Source organism: Hippocampus comes, unplaced genomic scaffold (genome assembly GCF_001891065.2).
Source record: "Hippocampus comes isolate QL1 unplaced genomic scaffold, H_comes_QL1_v1.1 scaffold51, whole genome shotgun sequence".
NCBI classification, from domain to species: domain Eukaryota; kingdom Metazoa; phylum Chordata; class Actinopteri; order Syngnathiformes; family Syngnathidae; genus Hippocampus; species Hippocampus comes.
In genome coordinates, this window is record NW_017805497.1 from 935,248 (window position 1) to 951,626 (window position 16,379).

The 16,379-nt window shown below is 43.1% G+C and overlaps 1 protein-coding gene across 4 annotated transcripts in view; it reads right to left on the reverse strand.

Moving 5' to 3' along the window:
- doc2g (double C2-like domains, gamma) overlaps positions 1–16,379 on the reverse strand; it is a 65,444-nt gene that overhangs the window by 17,368 nt on the left and 31,697 nt on the right. For 2 of the 4 annotated variants that reach the window (XR_002169042.1, XR_002169043.1), the window contains exons 1-5: positions 13,451–13,762; positions 9,793–10,180; positions 9,341–9,420; positions 8,856–8,930; positions 3,498–3,607 (exon numbers count right to left, since the gene is read on the reverse strand). Coding sequence is in view for 2 of the 4 variants with exons in the window: in XM_019876636.1 (XP_019732195.1) it covers positions 3,498–3,607; positions 8,856–8,930; positions 9,341–9,420; positions 9,793–10,162 (635 nt within the window). In the remaining 2 variants the exon portion in view is untranslated. Of the gene's footprint in view, positions 1–3,497; positions 3,608–8,855; positions 8,931–9,340; positions 9,421–9,792; positions 10,181–13,450; positions 13,763–16,379 lie in introns of those variants that run through there. The other 2 variants (XM_019876636.1, XM_019876637.1) reach the window with 2 other exon arrangements.

Here is a 16,379-nt window from a genome sequence, read left to right on the forward strand (position 1 = left end):
AAATGGGCGTACAACTCTTTCCGTTCATCTGGCGGTGTGTTGTTGTTGCTGCTGGTCGTGATGGTGTTTCTCCTCTATCAGAGGCCAAATTCACCCTCGGACTGAATCCAATACGAGATTAAGTATTAAATTTGACTTTATCTTCTCATGGCAGCGGACAGTACGAGTCTATTAGAAAGTCTGACGGGGGAGATAGAATAAGAGGAAAATAAAAATGAGGAAAATAGCAAGAGAAAGGCCAAACACACACACATGCACGCACGCACGCACACACGCACGCACGCACGCACACAAGCACAAAGAAACACACGCGCATGATGTCTTCATGAAAGCACCTTCACATCTCCCTTCTGTTAACTGGCCTCCTGATGGACATTTTAGCGATGAAATCCAAATAGGAGGCCCATAATTCACCTGCAGTATGCATCAATGTGCAGTTCACAGCCAGTTTCTTGCGCAATGGGATGAATAAAAATTGCTGTGAGGGGAACTATTTCCACTCCTCATTATCACTGTCACAATTGTCTAGGATACCTCGGTGCAGAGGCAGACTACAGTGACTGGTAGAGATTGAATGGTATTTGGATGTGATCTTGAATAATGTCTTCCCCAAAAAATATATTTTTTAAAAATCACTGTGCTTCATACTAAGGTGCCGAAGCAGGACAATACATTCACGAGAAAAAAAGACATTTCAATTGAGCTGAATTTGATGAGAAATAAACACAAATATGTCAATGATTCAAACAGACCAAACTGCGAATGTGGGGGGGTGGGGGGTGATTTATTTCATCTCTGTCACTTTGTCTAACTTTTCAATCAAGATCTGAGCACCTCGGGCAGCCCTCGTGCATCAATTAAAGGATTAAAGCTGGTGGGAGGCCAGCCGTGAAGTCTTCACTGAGGACATTAATTAGGTTATTCTGCTGGTTCATCCTTAAAAACCGGCAGGACCTCTCTGCCAACTTTCAATTTTACATCAGTTGTAATGCACTAGGCTATTTAAAGTAGATAGATGTGGATATTTGCCATCACTTACAGTTCAGTATATGAATAAAATCAAATAAAATCATTTATTTTGAAAAACACATGGGCTTGCATTTGTGCGTCTGCAAAAATGACCAACTCCTGGTCTAACACGCAATTGGGTTCTGTCTCTTTGCAGTTTCGCCCAGCTAGACTAGTTAATGATTGGAGGGTCTGCACCACCGGCACGTTCCTTGGAGAGTGTTTGGCTCATGTGGCGTGCGGATCAAACAGAACAGCGTCCCCTCATCGCAAACTCAGCAGAGATCAGCCAAGTAGAATGTTGCAGGGCACAAGCCGGTGAGTCAACGTCTCGCTGGAGATGAAACTCTGTTTTGCCGTTCCCGAACACTGCTTTGCTTTGCGTGAAATAATGAGAGCAAACTATTTATTGGCTGGGCTGCGGTGCTGGCATACAAACAAAACGAGAGAGATTTTGAGATGAGATCTCTCTTTTTGTCACTCACCTCCCCTTCATTGATGTGAGCTTTTTCATTAAACTCATTTGCAGCCTGCTTCTACGTGTCCCTGTTCCTTTTGTTTGTTGGCTCCCCATTCACTTAGGGCAGGGCTTCGCAATTACTTTCTGTTACACCACCTCCTTGGAAGAAGAAAACATTTTGCGATCGCCCCTCCCACAACTCTCTCTCCCGACTATAAATAGTATCGCTTGACTAGAAAATCATTCAAAGTACAGCTCTGTAAAACAATTTTCCTTATTAACATTAAATAAAAAGGGAGGAATTGCAATAAAGAATACCTAACGTTGTTTTTAGTCTGTAAAGAAATATTTACAGTGCATGGATTTGCCTGAAATTTATTACATTGCTATTTAACGATCAACATTCTCTAATTGAACCGTACAATACTGAAAAATCAAATTTAATAAACCCAAGAAACACTAATGAATTAAAATTGATCAGCAACATTCCACCGAGAACATAATATTGAAAACATTTCACCCTACAAAAATAAGACAAAATAATTTATGCAGATTTTTGCAACTCAATTGCTACAATGGGCACATTTTGCAGTGCACTGCTTTTCGAAGACAACTCTCAGCTCCTGCTCGGAGCGAATACTGACAATGGGAGCGCCACTGTCTCCTAGTACAGTAATAGTAGTAGTAGTAGTAGTAGTGCAATTACACACTTATCTAGTATTCCTTGTGTGTTCTGCATACTCTGCCAATAAAGATGATTCTGATTCTGAAAAGAAAAAAAAAACATGTTCCTTGGCATCACAAATGCCCCCATTTGAGTCATATCACACTCTCCCATTTGAGAAGTACTGACTTGGGGGCATATTCTTCCATGTGCTTAAGTCAAGACGTGTGCTGCTGCACACTTTTTTTAACGGCACAGATTCTCCCTTAGGTTTCAGTCAGAAGCTTGGACATGAGAATTAACCATGCCTTGAAAGTGTGGGGAAAAAAAGGCATGCAAGGAATTGACTTCAACACAAACGGGAGAATATGTCGCTTACTCCTCACTTACATCAATCCCACTACTCTCTCCAAGGCAGATTCTCTGCATTGACCCCGTCATCTTCCTCCGTCTTAGCATCCCAAGTTTCTTCTTCAGCAAGCCCGTATCTGCCACTTGCCATCAGTCACACTGCACCCCGCCCCACCCCGCTCACTTTGTTCATGTCTGGAACCACCCCCCCCTCTCTCTCTCTCTCTCTCTCTCTCTCTCTCTCTCTCTCTCTTCACCCCACGCATGACAAGCGGACATACTCCTCCTCCCCCTCCTCTCTTTGGCTAGCCAGCACCACCATGCTGTTTGTGTCTCCGTCCTTGGATAGAGGTCAGACGCGTTTTCTCTAGTTTGAGGGATGTCATGCGCGGTGATGCATTTGAGGAAGCTGAATAAACGGTGTTTTTGTCTGTGGGAGATGAGCTTTGTCTGGGGTGTGTGTATTTTGTCTAGATCCCGAGGAGCCAAACAATGCAGTCCTTCCACCAGTTGCCCTTGACATACACATAGGAGGACACACAAACACATGGACACACCCGACTAGCTGCATTTGTGTGTTCGGGGGAGATAAATGCAGTGAGCGTTTCTGTGTGTCTGCTTGTATTTCCTCGGGATAAACAAAGTCACCCAACACTCTTACGAATCCACAGAGACACTCATTGCATGCAGCATATACACTCCCTGTCGCAAAGTCTCTGAATCATCTTACAGGACAACAAAAGCATATTTCTATTATTGGGTCAAGATGGCACCGTTTGACCTCGGCCACTCCATATGGAGACAATCTCCGCACAGCCGACACCTGAGGAGTAGTAGCAAGTGGGGCAGTCGGCTGCAATAATAAATGACCTGGAAAAGCCCCTAGGAAAGCGCATGGGCTGCACTGTTGGCAGTTTGTAGGGAATCTCACCCTCCTGCGTGGAAAACGTCACCCGTCCACCTGGCTTAACGCCGCCAATTGCAAGTGAGTGACGTTTCAAGCCGAGAGCCTACCTGAGTGTTTTGGTGGTCATGTCAGCCGCTGTGATTCCGTGATACACCAGTGTCTCATTCCACACTGGGTTCAGTGTGTTCTTCAGAGTCTTTGTGCGGAGTTTGTTTGCCTGTAGAGGGAAATATATTTGAGCAATATTCATGTGAAGAGGATGAGAGCGATGTGTAAAGGACTAAGTGGCGAATTCGTCAGATCAGAGAAAAAGAAGGACAAGGGATTGGAAAAAAAAAAAAAAAAATGACCGCAAGGGAATAATTTATCTCGGCCCCTGAGGAGATCTCGGACATCTGTTGAGCGAGCGTGAGAGGCCGCGAGGCCTCCCTCTCCTCACCTGTCCATCTGTCTCCCTTGCAATGTAATGATGCACAGCATCGACACCAGGAGACGTTTAAAGTGTGCAACACAATCAGAATGAAAATGTAAAGCTTTTCGGGAAGTGAATTGCGTGCGGGCTCCTAATGGCTGCCCCATCTCCTCGCTTGCTGCCTCATTTCCTACCGTTGCCTTCGGGATATTTCAGGATTTGACTGCGGAGTTTATGTCAATAACACAGCAAAATATGTTTTCGGGGACTCGTTGTTGTCTGCCATTTTCCAACTCACTAATCATGTAAAATGAAATTATTTGTAGAAACTTGGCGTGTTTCATAATGAGGATTCACAAGGATTTTCTTCACTTTCACAGTTCACATTTGATCCTCATCACTTACGGCGTTCTTCACTTTATATTTGGCACGTCTATGTGTGCCCTGCGACTGGCTGGCAACATTGCAAAGTACAACCCATCAAATGCTCAGAAGCTTTCACATATAAACGAAAAATCAATTTCCGGATTTAAGACAGCCAGGCGTCATCAAGACAACGATACCGTATATCCAGCACACATATTTGTTGTGTTACAACACTGAATCATATTTACAATTTCATATGTACCATGGATGAAATAGTGATATAGTGGTTTTGTAAGCGGCACGCAAAGCGCAGCGCCAGCGCTCATTCATTCTAGAGAGCTCACTTTCATTCATTTGGCCCCCTTCTGAGTCAATGGCTCATCATCCTCACTGCAGCGTCTTAAGCCCTCCAGCAGCCACTCAAAGTCGCCATCTCTGAGGTGGGGGGGGCCACGGTCAGTCGGGCCGGGTGAGTGACACCTCGCATTCAAGTGAATGGGACCTGGCAAGCAAGTGCTGGCGTGTGCTCACGAATCTCTTTTTTTTTTTTTTGTCGTCATTAATCATCAAAAATGAAATACATCCATTAGTTCATGTGAATTTGTAAATATGGTTCGGTGTTGTTGCCAAACACTATGATATTTATTGTATATACTGTATTTTTGTGACTTTTGCGACGGATGGCACGCGGTTCTTCTAAAATCAGGAAATAGGCGCACGCGGCGAAGCTCCTTGCTGCATCAGTGTCGGCCAATCTGATCGCACAGACGACACAGCCTCGCTCAGCCCCAGATGGCTTTAGAAACACCTCTGAGATGGTTCTGAAGAGCGGGTCCATTGGAACTGCTCAGCCCCGAAAAAGTCTAATGGAAAAGCGAACACCCATGTCCAAGCGAGGCCATCTCGGTGTGAAGCGGGGCTAATGAAAAAGCACTTTCTGTCTCCCAGCCGGCATGGGAACGGCTTGGGATGCTCCCAGAAGAGCTGGACGGATTGTCTGGGGAAAGAGAATTGAGCACTTCCCTGCTAAAGCTCCTACTCCCACCAACCTGACCCCAGATAAGCAGAAGACAATGAATGAATGGATAGATGGATGTGTCAATGAATTTGATATCCTCCACGGCCTGAGATGATTTTGAATGAATAAAAATGTCAAAATGTGAAATTCACTGTTTTGTCCTCAACCATTCCAATGCTTTGACTAATGTTTTTGTTTCTTTTGCCGTCGTACTTCTTCAGCATCATTACTGAGGTACTTTAAGCAGGTACTCTATGAAGGGAAGTTGGAACTGTGGCATCGTGACAACACGAGTCCCTAAACCTGTCAATATTCTCAGAAAGACCAACTGACATGTTAACCTATCAAGGCGAAAGCCCAAAATGGTGCCCTGTGATTGTTGGAACAATACTTAAATCAATTTCTAAATGGTAAGTATCAATGCATTTAAGTCAGTACAATGGCGTCTCATACGTCACGAGGGGTATATGACCACTCTCTGCAGCTGCGACAAAAAGTTACAATGCTCTTCCATCACTTTCTCCTGCTCATGTCAGTGGCTCCGAAGATAAACACCCCATCTTTCATGCCATCGTCCTCTTAGTCTGTTGGGAGAGCCTCAGGACACAAAGCTTTTTCCTCTCCATCTCTCTTTCTGTCCCCACAGCCACGGACCAGGGACCCATATTCCCTCATTGCTGTCCCTCCAAAGAAGAAGTGCACGCACGCATGGCATTCGGACGCTGAATGAAAGTGTGGCTTAACTTTGACTTTGTTCAACTAAATAAGCAGTCACCTCAATGCAACTCTTGCAATAAGATTATGGGATATCGTGTACCGTAGACCATAAGGATCAAACACCTTCAGACGGATACATGATATCGAAAGGACTCGTTGGCTCCGACTCTCTCAGCGTCGGATTTCATGACCAGATATTTTGAATGGCATTTTCTTGATCGTTGTTTTATTTCATTTTTTATCCTTAGCAAATGTAACTGTTATTCATTTTGTCCTTACTCAGTGTTTTTATTTTTAAAAAGTAAAAAAAAAAAATCAAGAAACAATAATCGACTAATATGAAATACTTGGATCCTGATACACTTGTCAACCATATGGTACAGCCCGAGTTGTGCTTTTTTTAAAACTGTCATAAGTATTTTTTTGTCCATATCACCACTTCTTGCTACAAGCAAGTTCCCACTCCTTTTTCTCCGTGCTTTTATCATCAGCCGTCTTTGAAAACTTTGTTTTCTAATGTTTTATCTTCATCCTCCATCTGTCCATTTACATTTGTCTTCAGTTTCTTCCATCTGTCTGTTTACATCCATCGTCTACTGATTGCATTTTTCTCCTTCGATTAGTCTTTCCTAGCCATGTGGATTAAAAAAAAAAAACAAAAACAACAAGAAAAAACGGTTGGCTGGGTTTTGACACATTGTCAATAGGATTTGTGGATGTGAAAAAGTGGGTTGGAGACAGAAAAAAAAGTTTTTTCAGAATCACATCTCATCAGCATGAACCGCGAGGAGCTGAACTGTACTGACTGGCGGAAACATGGCAAAAAAAAAAAAGACTTCTCAATTTGACAAAACACAGATGGAGAATGTCTTTCACAAACCTGCCCAATTTGAAATATTGAAGAAAATCACCAAGTATATCACATGCTCTGAAACCTCATCTCACTCAACTGTCAATGTCAAACAATGACTACAGACTGGAAAAAAAAGGATGCTACTTTGTCTAGCAACTTTAAATGTGCCTACGAGTTTATGCCTGCACAGCCAGAATCCAATTCTGAGCCAGAAAACCCTGACCTGCCTCAAAATCAAACTCCATCCTCTCCGTCTGCGGCAGAAAGGTATTATTTATCACACACAATTATAATTTAGAGACATACATTAGTCTAGCATCACCTAACGTTCCCCATTAAACGCTGGGCTATCAGTTATCAGAGCAAACATATTTTGTTACTTATTTAACTCATTCAATCCCAACCATTTCCACTGGAGCAACCCCCTCAATCCCAGCGTTTTACTGGATTTTTACTGATTCTGCAAGGCCCACAGAATATTTGGTTCTAATGCTATATAAACATGGAGCCTACCAAAATCAAGTTTGGACTCCCTTCTTTCAGAAGAAAAACATTTTTTGTTTCTATCTTTTTCCATTTTTCAGCAACCGGCATTACAAAATGGCTAATTTTCATGAAAATGGCGATTCCTGGGCAAAAAACAGAGAAAAAGAGCTTTTTGTAAAAGCATGCATTTCAAGCACGCGAGGCACCACTGCCAACCACTGGTCGCTTTTTTACATGATTAAAATGCAAACGGCTTATTCTCATTCACAGATTGCATCAGACCCTCCTCCTCTCTATGACGCAAAAAAAAAAAGACTGAGACGTACAAGTACGTCCTTGGTAGGCGGGGCCTGATTTTAAAAAGACATACAAGTACGTCTTGTGGAATGAAAGAGTTAAATTCTGATATTGCGTAGAGGGGGAACTCCTGCTGGTCGTCCAACTGCATCATCACTGGGAGGCCGGCCCCAAAAATTCAGGAACACGGAAAAGATGAAAGCGATATCTGAATCTCTGTGTTTCTGTGACCGCACTTGAAAGCATGCTGCGTTAGCTTGAAGAACATATGCTGAGTGACGAGAGTGAAATACACCGTGAGGTGGAACATGTGCACTTCCGTTCTCGCTAAACTCCATACTTCTCATGCATCGAACTAAACGTAGGCGTGAGTAGGCGAGAGTGCCCATCATACTCACTTCAGCGTGTGTTCGCTCCCACTTGTCAAGTGACGTGGCCCCCGTCTGGTGGATGTTTAACTAATGACGGGCCATGAGTACTTACCTCGTCATTGACGCATTCCCCGCGTACCGCCCACCCACCGCTCTACTCCCATCAACACCCGCCTGTTGACGTGAGCCTTGTAACAATGCTCCCTGTTTCCATGACAACCACCTGCTGCTGCCCTCCCTTTATGTGTGTCCCCCCCCCCCCTCCCGTATCCCTTCTCTAACTCTCCCCTTAGCCTCCCTCTCACTTCTCGCCTCTCTGAGTTGGTATTTCAAGGTCAAAGAAGGTCACAGGGATATGGTGAGACATAGACGGTGACGGCAGTGGGAAGCGAGCGGCGAGACTAAGAACAATGCGGGAGTAGACAACGGAGAGGCCTGGAGGACAAAGATGCCTTGTGATGGTTGGCCACTCTATGTCTCACCAGAGTTGTCTCATTCGACCTATGGTGGCTCAACATGCCCAGCCTCTTTTATCACAGCATCACTTCATAGCCAACTTGAGCTAAAATGGCCAAGAAAGGGTTTTCAAAAACACAGGGCTGCAAGTTGTGGCATGCCTTATCTTCCCACCAGCTTGAGCTGGAGACAAAACAAGAGCGCTGCAGCCGAGCAGAACATGTTTGTGCTCGATAAAGCGGCGTATTGAACAAGGCGCAATAAGAGCCCACCGCAAAGCTCCCTGCTTAGCGGCTCGAGACACCGCGCTAAATTAGCCCGCTGCCGTGTGACACGTTGGCAAAAGCGTTTTCAGGAAAGACGGAACAGATTTGTCAAAGTCAAACAACACGCTTGTGTCATGTTTTTTTTTTTTGTTTGTTTGTGTGATGCGCAACTGCACTTTGTGTTGTGTGTTAATAGCCACTGAGGTGAGGTTGGAGCCGTGACCTTGCTTGCCCCAGGAAGAAGATGAAGCTTGACATATGGATCAGCCAGCCCATTGGAGTCCATGGCTTTCAGTCCCTGTGAAAACACACACACACACACACACACACACACACACACACACACACACACACACACACACACACACACACACACACACACACACACACACAGACACGGTACTGTACTGAAGTGTCGGATGTGACGTCATCATGCCCTCAAACATTACACACAAACAACAGGGTCAGAAAAGACAGCAAACATCACAATAGTGCTGCTGGGTGTTTCTATTCCGTGCCACTGTTTCTGACTCCCCTCCACTCGATTGTGCTGTCCTCTAGGGACTTATTCAAAGGGATTTACATAATTAAACTCGTGTGACACTTTACAGTATATGAGGCCCGTGTCCTCGTTACATAGCTATGGAGCATTGTTTTTTTTTTTTTAAGGAGAATGTCTAGCACACATCAAAGTTTGCGGTTGGTTACCTTAGCCTTGTGAATGGTGCAATGAAGACAGTTATTCTCCTGATCAAAGAGCAGGGTGAACTCCAACATCCCCAAATAGGCTGGAAGCAACAAAGACGACACCAATTACTGGCGGGACTCAACCGCACAGTCACCCTCAAAAGCTTTGACTCACAAAAACACGAAGCTGCTAAATAAGAATTGACCCGTCTTGTAGCTTGCTGTTTGGGAAAAGAGCAGAAAGAAACTCCAACTATTGCAGCTTTGCACTGCAGGGATGTATGTAAAACGTTTTTCTCCAAATTACGCTGTGAGCACATGTTTTCTTCTCCGGAGGATAAAAAGGTCTTGCGTCGAAAACGATGACTCTTCATTTTCAAGTTTTAGCGCTAACAGTGTTCTTTTTCTGCTGCAATGCTTTTTCATTTCCATATAAATGAACAAACACCAACACAAACTCTTCAGAAACTCACTGTCATCATCATCGGAGTCAGCTACTTCCTCCCTGTCCCCACTGTTGTCCCCCCGCCTCTCGCCATCTTTAAAGCCTCCGCCCATCTCCCCGTTGAAAGTCTCCTCCTTCAGGATCTTCTTCTCCCGTGGAGGTGGCGGCGTGCAAGGGTAGTCGTGGAAACGTGGGAAGAAGTCCGAGATCTGCGGGATAGGGAGGATGGGGCCCGGGCACACGTTGATGGCAAAGTGTTCCTGCATAGAAATCTTGACAGGTGAGGGCGGCGGTGGGGCCGAGGGGGAGGAGGCGGATGAAGAGGGTGTGGAAGTAGAGGAAGGAGGGATGGTGAGGTGGGAGGCGGAAGGGGGTGGCGGTGGTTTGGAGACGCTCATGTGGGCTGCTGAACGGGACTGGAAAAAAGAAAAAAAAAAGACAAGTGAGTAGACAGGAACGAGAGGCTCAGCCCTCGAGGGGACAAACAAAACAACACGCCGTCTTCCTCCTGAGCTCCCAACTTTTCACAGTTACCGACTTTGTAGGACACGACACACTGCGTTTAAATTCACATCACATCTTACACACCCAGAAGGGGGGGAAAAAAGAGGGAAATATGTTTCGGTTTTCATCTGTGGATGCAATTCTGAGCTCTCAAATGCCAAAACAGAACTTGCCACGACGTTTGCCACATCAAGTGTGACTCACACTTTGTGTCGGCGCACCAAATCTGTGCTTTGAATGAATATTCCAATGTATCACTGTAATGTCTGAGCATGTGATGTCACATCACTCTCCAACATTTCTCTCTCCCTTGCCCTCCTCTCGCTTGTCGACGCCTCCCCTCAGCAATATTTACATAATTCCGCTCAGAGTCTAACTGAGTCATTAACATGTTTACCTCTAAATGAAGCATAATAACTGCAAACAAACTCTCGACTCCATTTACCAAAGTCCAACCTTTCTTACTTTGTTAGTCACATCAATTAAAGCATTTTTTCATGCTTTCGTCTATTTGATAAAATGTTGCATTTACTATTCAAGTTTCTGGACTGCTCTTAGTAAAATGTTTAACTCCCACTTGTAAAACAGATGTGGGCTGACAAGCAAATATTTCCAGGACGATGACATATTACTTATCTGCTGTGACTATTGAGACAAGTTTTAATCCATTCGATCTCTTTTTTGTTTTTTTTGGGGGGTTTTTTGTGACATAAAATCACCGATATGTTCAACATATGGGATGTACACCCTTCTGACCCTGAACGCATTGCCAGATTGTATGGTGTGATGAGTCACTAAAAGCAAATGACGGTCACAGAGTCTTAATAATGATCGGTAAGTGAAATAATGGTAACCAGGCCGGGACACAATGAGGCATTTCCTGACATTTGTGTCCGCAGCTAGCACGCCGAAATCCTGACTGTTCATACTGTTCTCTGACCCTGGCCCTCACAGCGACCATGAAGTCAAAGTAAAATATGGTACTTTTATTTTGAAAGTGATGCTTTTATTTTATTTGCATACATGAGGAGGATGCCAAACTTAACCACGTTTTCTCGACAATCATCGACTTTTCCAACTCCTCTAGCAACTATTTTCCCAAAAAGAGAAAAATGACAACAGTGGTCTGAATGTTATCATCATTTTTATTTTGTGCACGGTGGAGGGAAGAGGCCCAAAATTTGGCCTGAAAATACTCAATATGCAAAATTACAGTTTCATATACTGTAAGTATTGGCTGTATTGTAAGTCATCAGTGTATCATTACACATCACTGACAATAACATTATACTTTATGCTTATCTAAATATTTGGAACTCCTGACTGGAAACGGCTGATATGAGTTGGCAGTTGGTGCACAAAATTAATAAAAAAAAAAACCAAAACATCTCAGTGTCAAGATGACATTTAAAAGACCCCTTTTAATTGGGCTTAAAATGTGTTTTTTTTGTGATTAGAACTACATAATGCGGCAACACACGCAGCAATGGACTGAAACATGACAATATGCGCTTTTTTTTCTAAATTTATTAAAAAATAATGTTGTCTTTGAGATGTCCAGCTATCTTATTGTGTTTTAATTCTGGTCAGTCATTGAAAAAGTTCAGAAAAAGAAAAAGCGACAAAGTAGGCTTGGCCCTCAGCAAACATTCCAGCTCCTCATTTGGCTCCTTGGCCAAATTAATTGTCGACCCCTCATTTATGGAAATATGCTCTCCCTTCAAGCAGTTCATGTTCACTTCTCTATGCAGACATGTAAAAAGACACACTAGAGTGTTTATACTCATTGCAGATGAAAAGCATCGGTGTAATTTTCCTAAACTAAATGTGCTGTGTGGAAGAAGGAGACATATTCATCGTCACAAATTGCCAGAAATGCAAGTCCCGTTTTTTGGAACGAGAGCAATTTCCTGCGCCTATAAATTGAATCCTTCTGTCATTTACAATCTTTGGGGCTGTTTGTCAATATTTAGCATATTTATCAAGCTTTACAAGACTAATTTTTATCCAAAATAGAACAACAACTCACACTGCATACTCGTAAATGACTGGAATGTGATATCATTCAACAAGCTTTCCCTCTTGAGGATGTTTGTAACTTAAATCTAGTTTATATCTTCCACGCTTTGAAAAAAAAAAAAAACATTTCATAAATTCATCAACACAGAAAGAGGCACACTATTTTGTGTCCATCTTGTGATCTCACGTGTTATGATCACATAAAATGTTATCATGTCGCCAGGGTTAAACATCTCTGAAACAGGTCTGAAAATCTCTGTGACAGTCCATGGGCCAGACCAGCGACTATAAATGCAATCCATCCCAGTGGGTACAATTATCATTTTAGATTTTTAATCCCTACAGATAAAAAAAAACAAAAAACCTTTGACTCTAATTGCAAATTACTTAGAACAATGTTCATCACCTAACTGTGTTTAGCAAGTCAATGGTTAGGATTTCTGAATTGCTTACCTTTGTATTCACTGTAAATTGGGAAGCATTTAAAGTGACTTTACTACAACAGTCAATATAATCGTGCCTCCATTCTCTGTAAGTGTTTTTTTAAAGGTGAAAAGTGACATTTACAAATACACAAAGGGGGAAAATGTTTCATTTTTTGGTGCACATGATTAAAATTTGGTTAATTGACACAGTGCCCCCCCCCCCATAATAATCAAGTGATGTATTAGTTGAACACATTTTGATCACATGCGACCGATGTACAAATGAAGTAAATATAAAGGACTTTTTTTCACTGTGCTAACAATCGGTGTTGGTATATCCCAAGTGTGACATACATCTTCAAATGATTCTCAGAAATCTTCAACTGATTCTGTTGCAAGCCTCTTTGTGACAGTCCGATACGAACGCCACAACTTAGTTGTACCGTCAGATTTTAAACAGCGCACTCCTCACTTTAACAAATCCAAACACACATGTACAGTAAATCCAACTTAAAATCCTACACCAACACGAGGAGCCCATCATCCAATTTCATTACCTCCACTCATTCAGTGATTTCACACTGCGTTTATGTAACCGACAGCCCTACATCACTGCTTGCTTATTACAATGACATCAATGAGCACTTGCAAACATGGTGCTCACAAAACTCATTCGCCCGGAGCCTCAGACATACGCAGAGGCACATGCACGGACACAGACAGCCACCAAATACATACCCAGGGCAGTCTTCATCTGTGCCAGCACCCCATCTTAACTGCACTCACGCGTGCCTCTCTCTCACACACAATGAGGAGCATGAAGACCAGCTTTGAGTCAATATGCGCCCCTCTCTCTCTGGCTCTCTGTACATGGCTTGCTCTCCTCTTCTGCTCCGCACCCCCCAACCCCCCGCCCTCTACCCCTTTTCCTTATTTGTGACGTGTCGACTTAAAATCCTCATCAGTCGAGAGCAGACACTACTGTCATACACTGTGCACTCAGTTGGAGAGAGTGTGTGTGTGTGAGAGAGAGAGCGAGAGAGACAGAAAGAGAGAGAGAGAGAGAGAGAGAGAGAAGAGGAGAGAGAGAGAGAGTGAGAGAGAGAGAGAGAGAGAGAGAGAGAGAGAGAGAGAGAGAGAGAAAGCGTTTGTGTGCGATCCTGACAGTCGGACCAACAGGCAGAAGTAGATTAGGTGGATGATGAGGCGAGTACGCGCGCTCGTGCACGCTGGCATCAACGGCACAACCATACACAGTCAAACAAATGTGGCGGTTTTGGAGGGAGACGCCCATGGCAACACAAAAAGGCAAGGATGGGAGAATTCACTCCGTCGAAGGAACGGAAATTAAATTCAACACGTTGACTGGCTTGAACACAATAAACTGTGTGTGTACGTGTGTGCGTGTGAGTGTGTGTGTGTGTGTGTGTGTGTGTGTGTGTGTGTGTGTCTGAGTAGCAGGAAACATCAGTCTTCGTAATAAAGTGCGCCAAATCCAACCCCTAAACTATGGCAAGCATTTATTCCATATCCTTGATATCAGACATTCATGCCTTTCATACAGTATGTGGAATTAAATACTCAAATGGTTTGCCATACTGAACAGTAACAATGCACTAGAATGGGGGGGGGGGGGGGGAAGCGCCCCAAAATTAAGCGCTCCAAAATTAAGGGTTAAGAGAAAGAAACATCGAGATTTTTAAAGCGTACAATACATATCAGAAGACGCTGAAAGACTCTTTAAAAAAATATGGAAATTCAGACTGGTATGAAGGTGTTCAAAGCACACAACCCCCAACTTCGAAGCCTCGGCGCAGTTACGCAACCCCCTCTTTTCATGTCACATCTCTCGCGGAAAGCATGACGTGTTTTTTTTTTTTTTTTTTTTGCAATCCCCCTCTGAGATCACATAAATAAAATAATATTCTGTAGCACAACTCTCAGTATGGAAGCGTCACATTTTAATGATGCATGGCAGACAAATTTCCAGTCAAACGGTAACTAAATCTTTCTTAATACTTGTGACAAACTAGCATACACGTGAATTGAGAGTGACTGGTTATCTGTGGTTTGGCCAAAAATTTTCAATGGGGTGGCCAAGGTGACACAACACCCCAGCGAGAGATGGCAGAGCATGTGTGCTGGCATCATTGTTTATCATAAAATCCACAGTCATGGTTTCATTAGATCAAATTCAAACATAGCCAGAAGAATGCACATCACACTCGAAATCAAACAGGAACAAGTCTAAATAAAAAGCAGGTTTTGCTGAGCTTAATGTACTAGATGATGCCATTTTCTTTGCCGTTGCTTTGCTTTATTGGAGTTGCTCATAGGCCACATTCACACTGCAGGTTGTGATGCCCAATTTGGAGTTTTTTTCTTAAACCTGATTGTTTTATGTACTCATTCACGTTATATAACAAATGTGAGTTCTAATCCGTGATGTGACATGCGTGCGCACAAAGCATGACATTGACTGACACACACAAAAGACGATGTCACACAGCAGCCCAGTCAGCAAAATTGGTCTGGCCCGGCTCTGGCGCGGACACGGCACGACACTCGGCCCACATACCGCAATGAATGACGGTCCTGCAGTGGCCCGGGTCCGGCATCCATGATCCGGGCCGCATTCGGCCCGGATCTGAGCCGCATTGTATAACCATATCCGGCCCTACTCCGGCCCGACGCTGGGCCAGAACAGGTTCATGATATCAGCCTTAATTCAACCTCAACTAAGCCACATCTTTCAGGAGCCATATTTGACCCACATTTAAAAAAAAAAAAGTCTCAAAAAAATATGTTTTTTGTCATAATTTGCGAACCTCACATATAACTCCACATACACTGGAAAAATGCACTTTTCTTTATTTAACAGTGAACACAAAGTCCAAATTGGGATGCAGCTTCCTCTTGAACGGTATTTTTCTATCCATCAAATTGTAGCGCTCTCCATGCACTCTTTTCTTCTTATGCTTTTCTTCCTGGCACCATCCCGATAAGGAGCCAGATGTAGCCATCTTGTGATTGTGACATCAATTTCCTGGTCTGAGGCCCAAGACGTTCAGGTGTTAGGTCTCACAGCGGCTGATAGAACTGGAAGAAAACAAGAATGGCTAGTGTGTTCGGAAAACAAACATTTGTACATGTCATGAACAATGAATGGTCAGTAAAAATAACCCTTGAAATTTCTTATAATAATAAGAAGAATACATTTCATTCATAAGCGTCTTTCAAGACACTCAAGGGCACTTTACAACCAAAACTAAACTAGGTGTGACGCTGTGGGGCAGAATATTTGCCACCAAAAACTCAACGTGAATAACTTTTGAATAGTTTATACTAAATTTGAATTACATGAATTGAAGTTAAGTGTATGGAAAATGGATGTACTTGTATATTTTACTCTGAATCATATTGAATAACTGAATCTGAATTGTACAATCTGAATTTTAAACGAGACTTTTTTCTTTGAAACTGTATTTGATCCTCACTGAAAATTAAATTCTGTTTATTTTCATATTCAGTCTTACAAATCCAAACACTCATTTCAACGTCAGATTTTGTTTTTGAATTGAGGTACTAAGTTCAATCTTCAGTCTTCTGTCTTGTCTTCAGTCTTCAGTCTTCAGTCTTCTGTCTTCTGTCTTCTGTCTTCTATCTT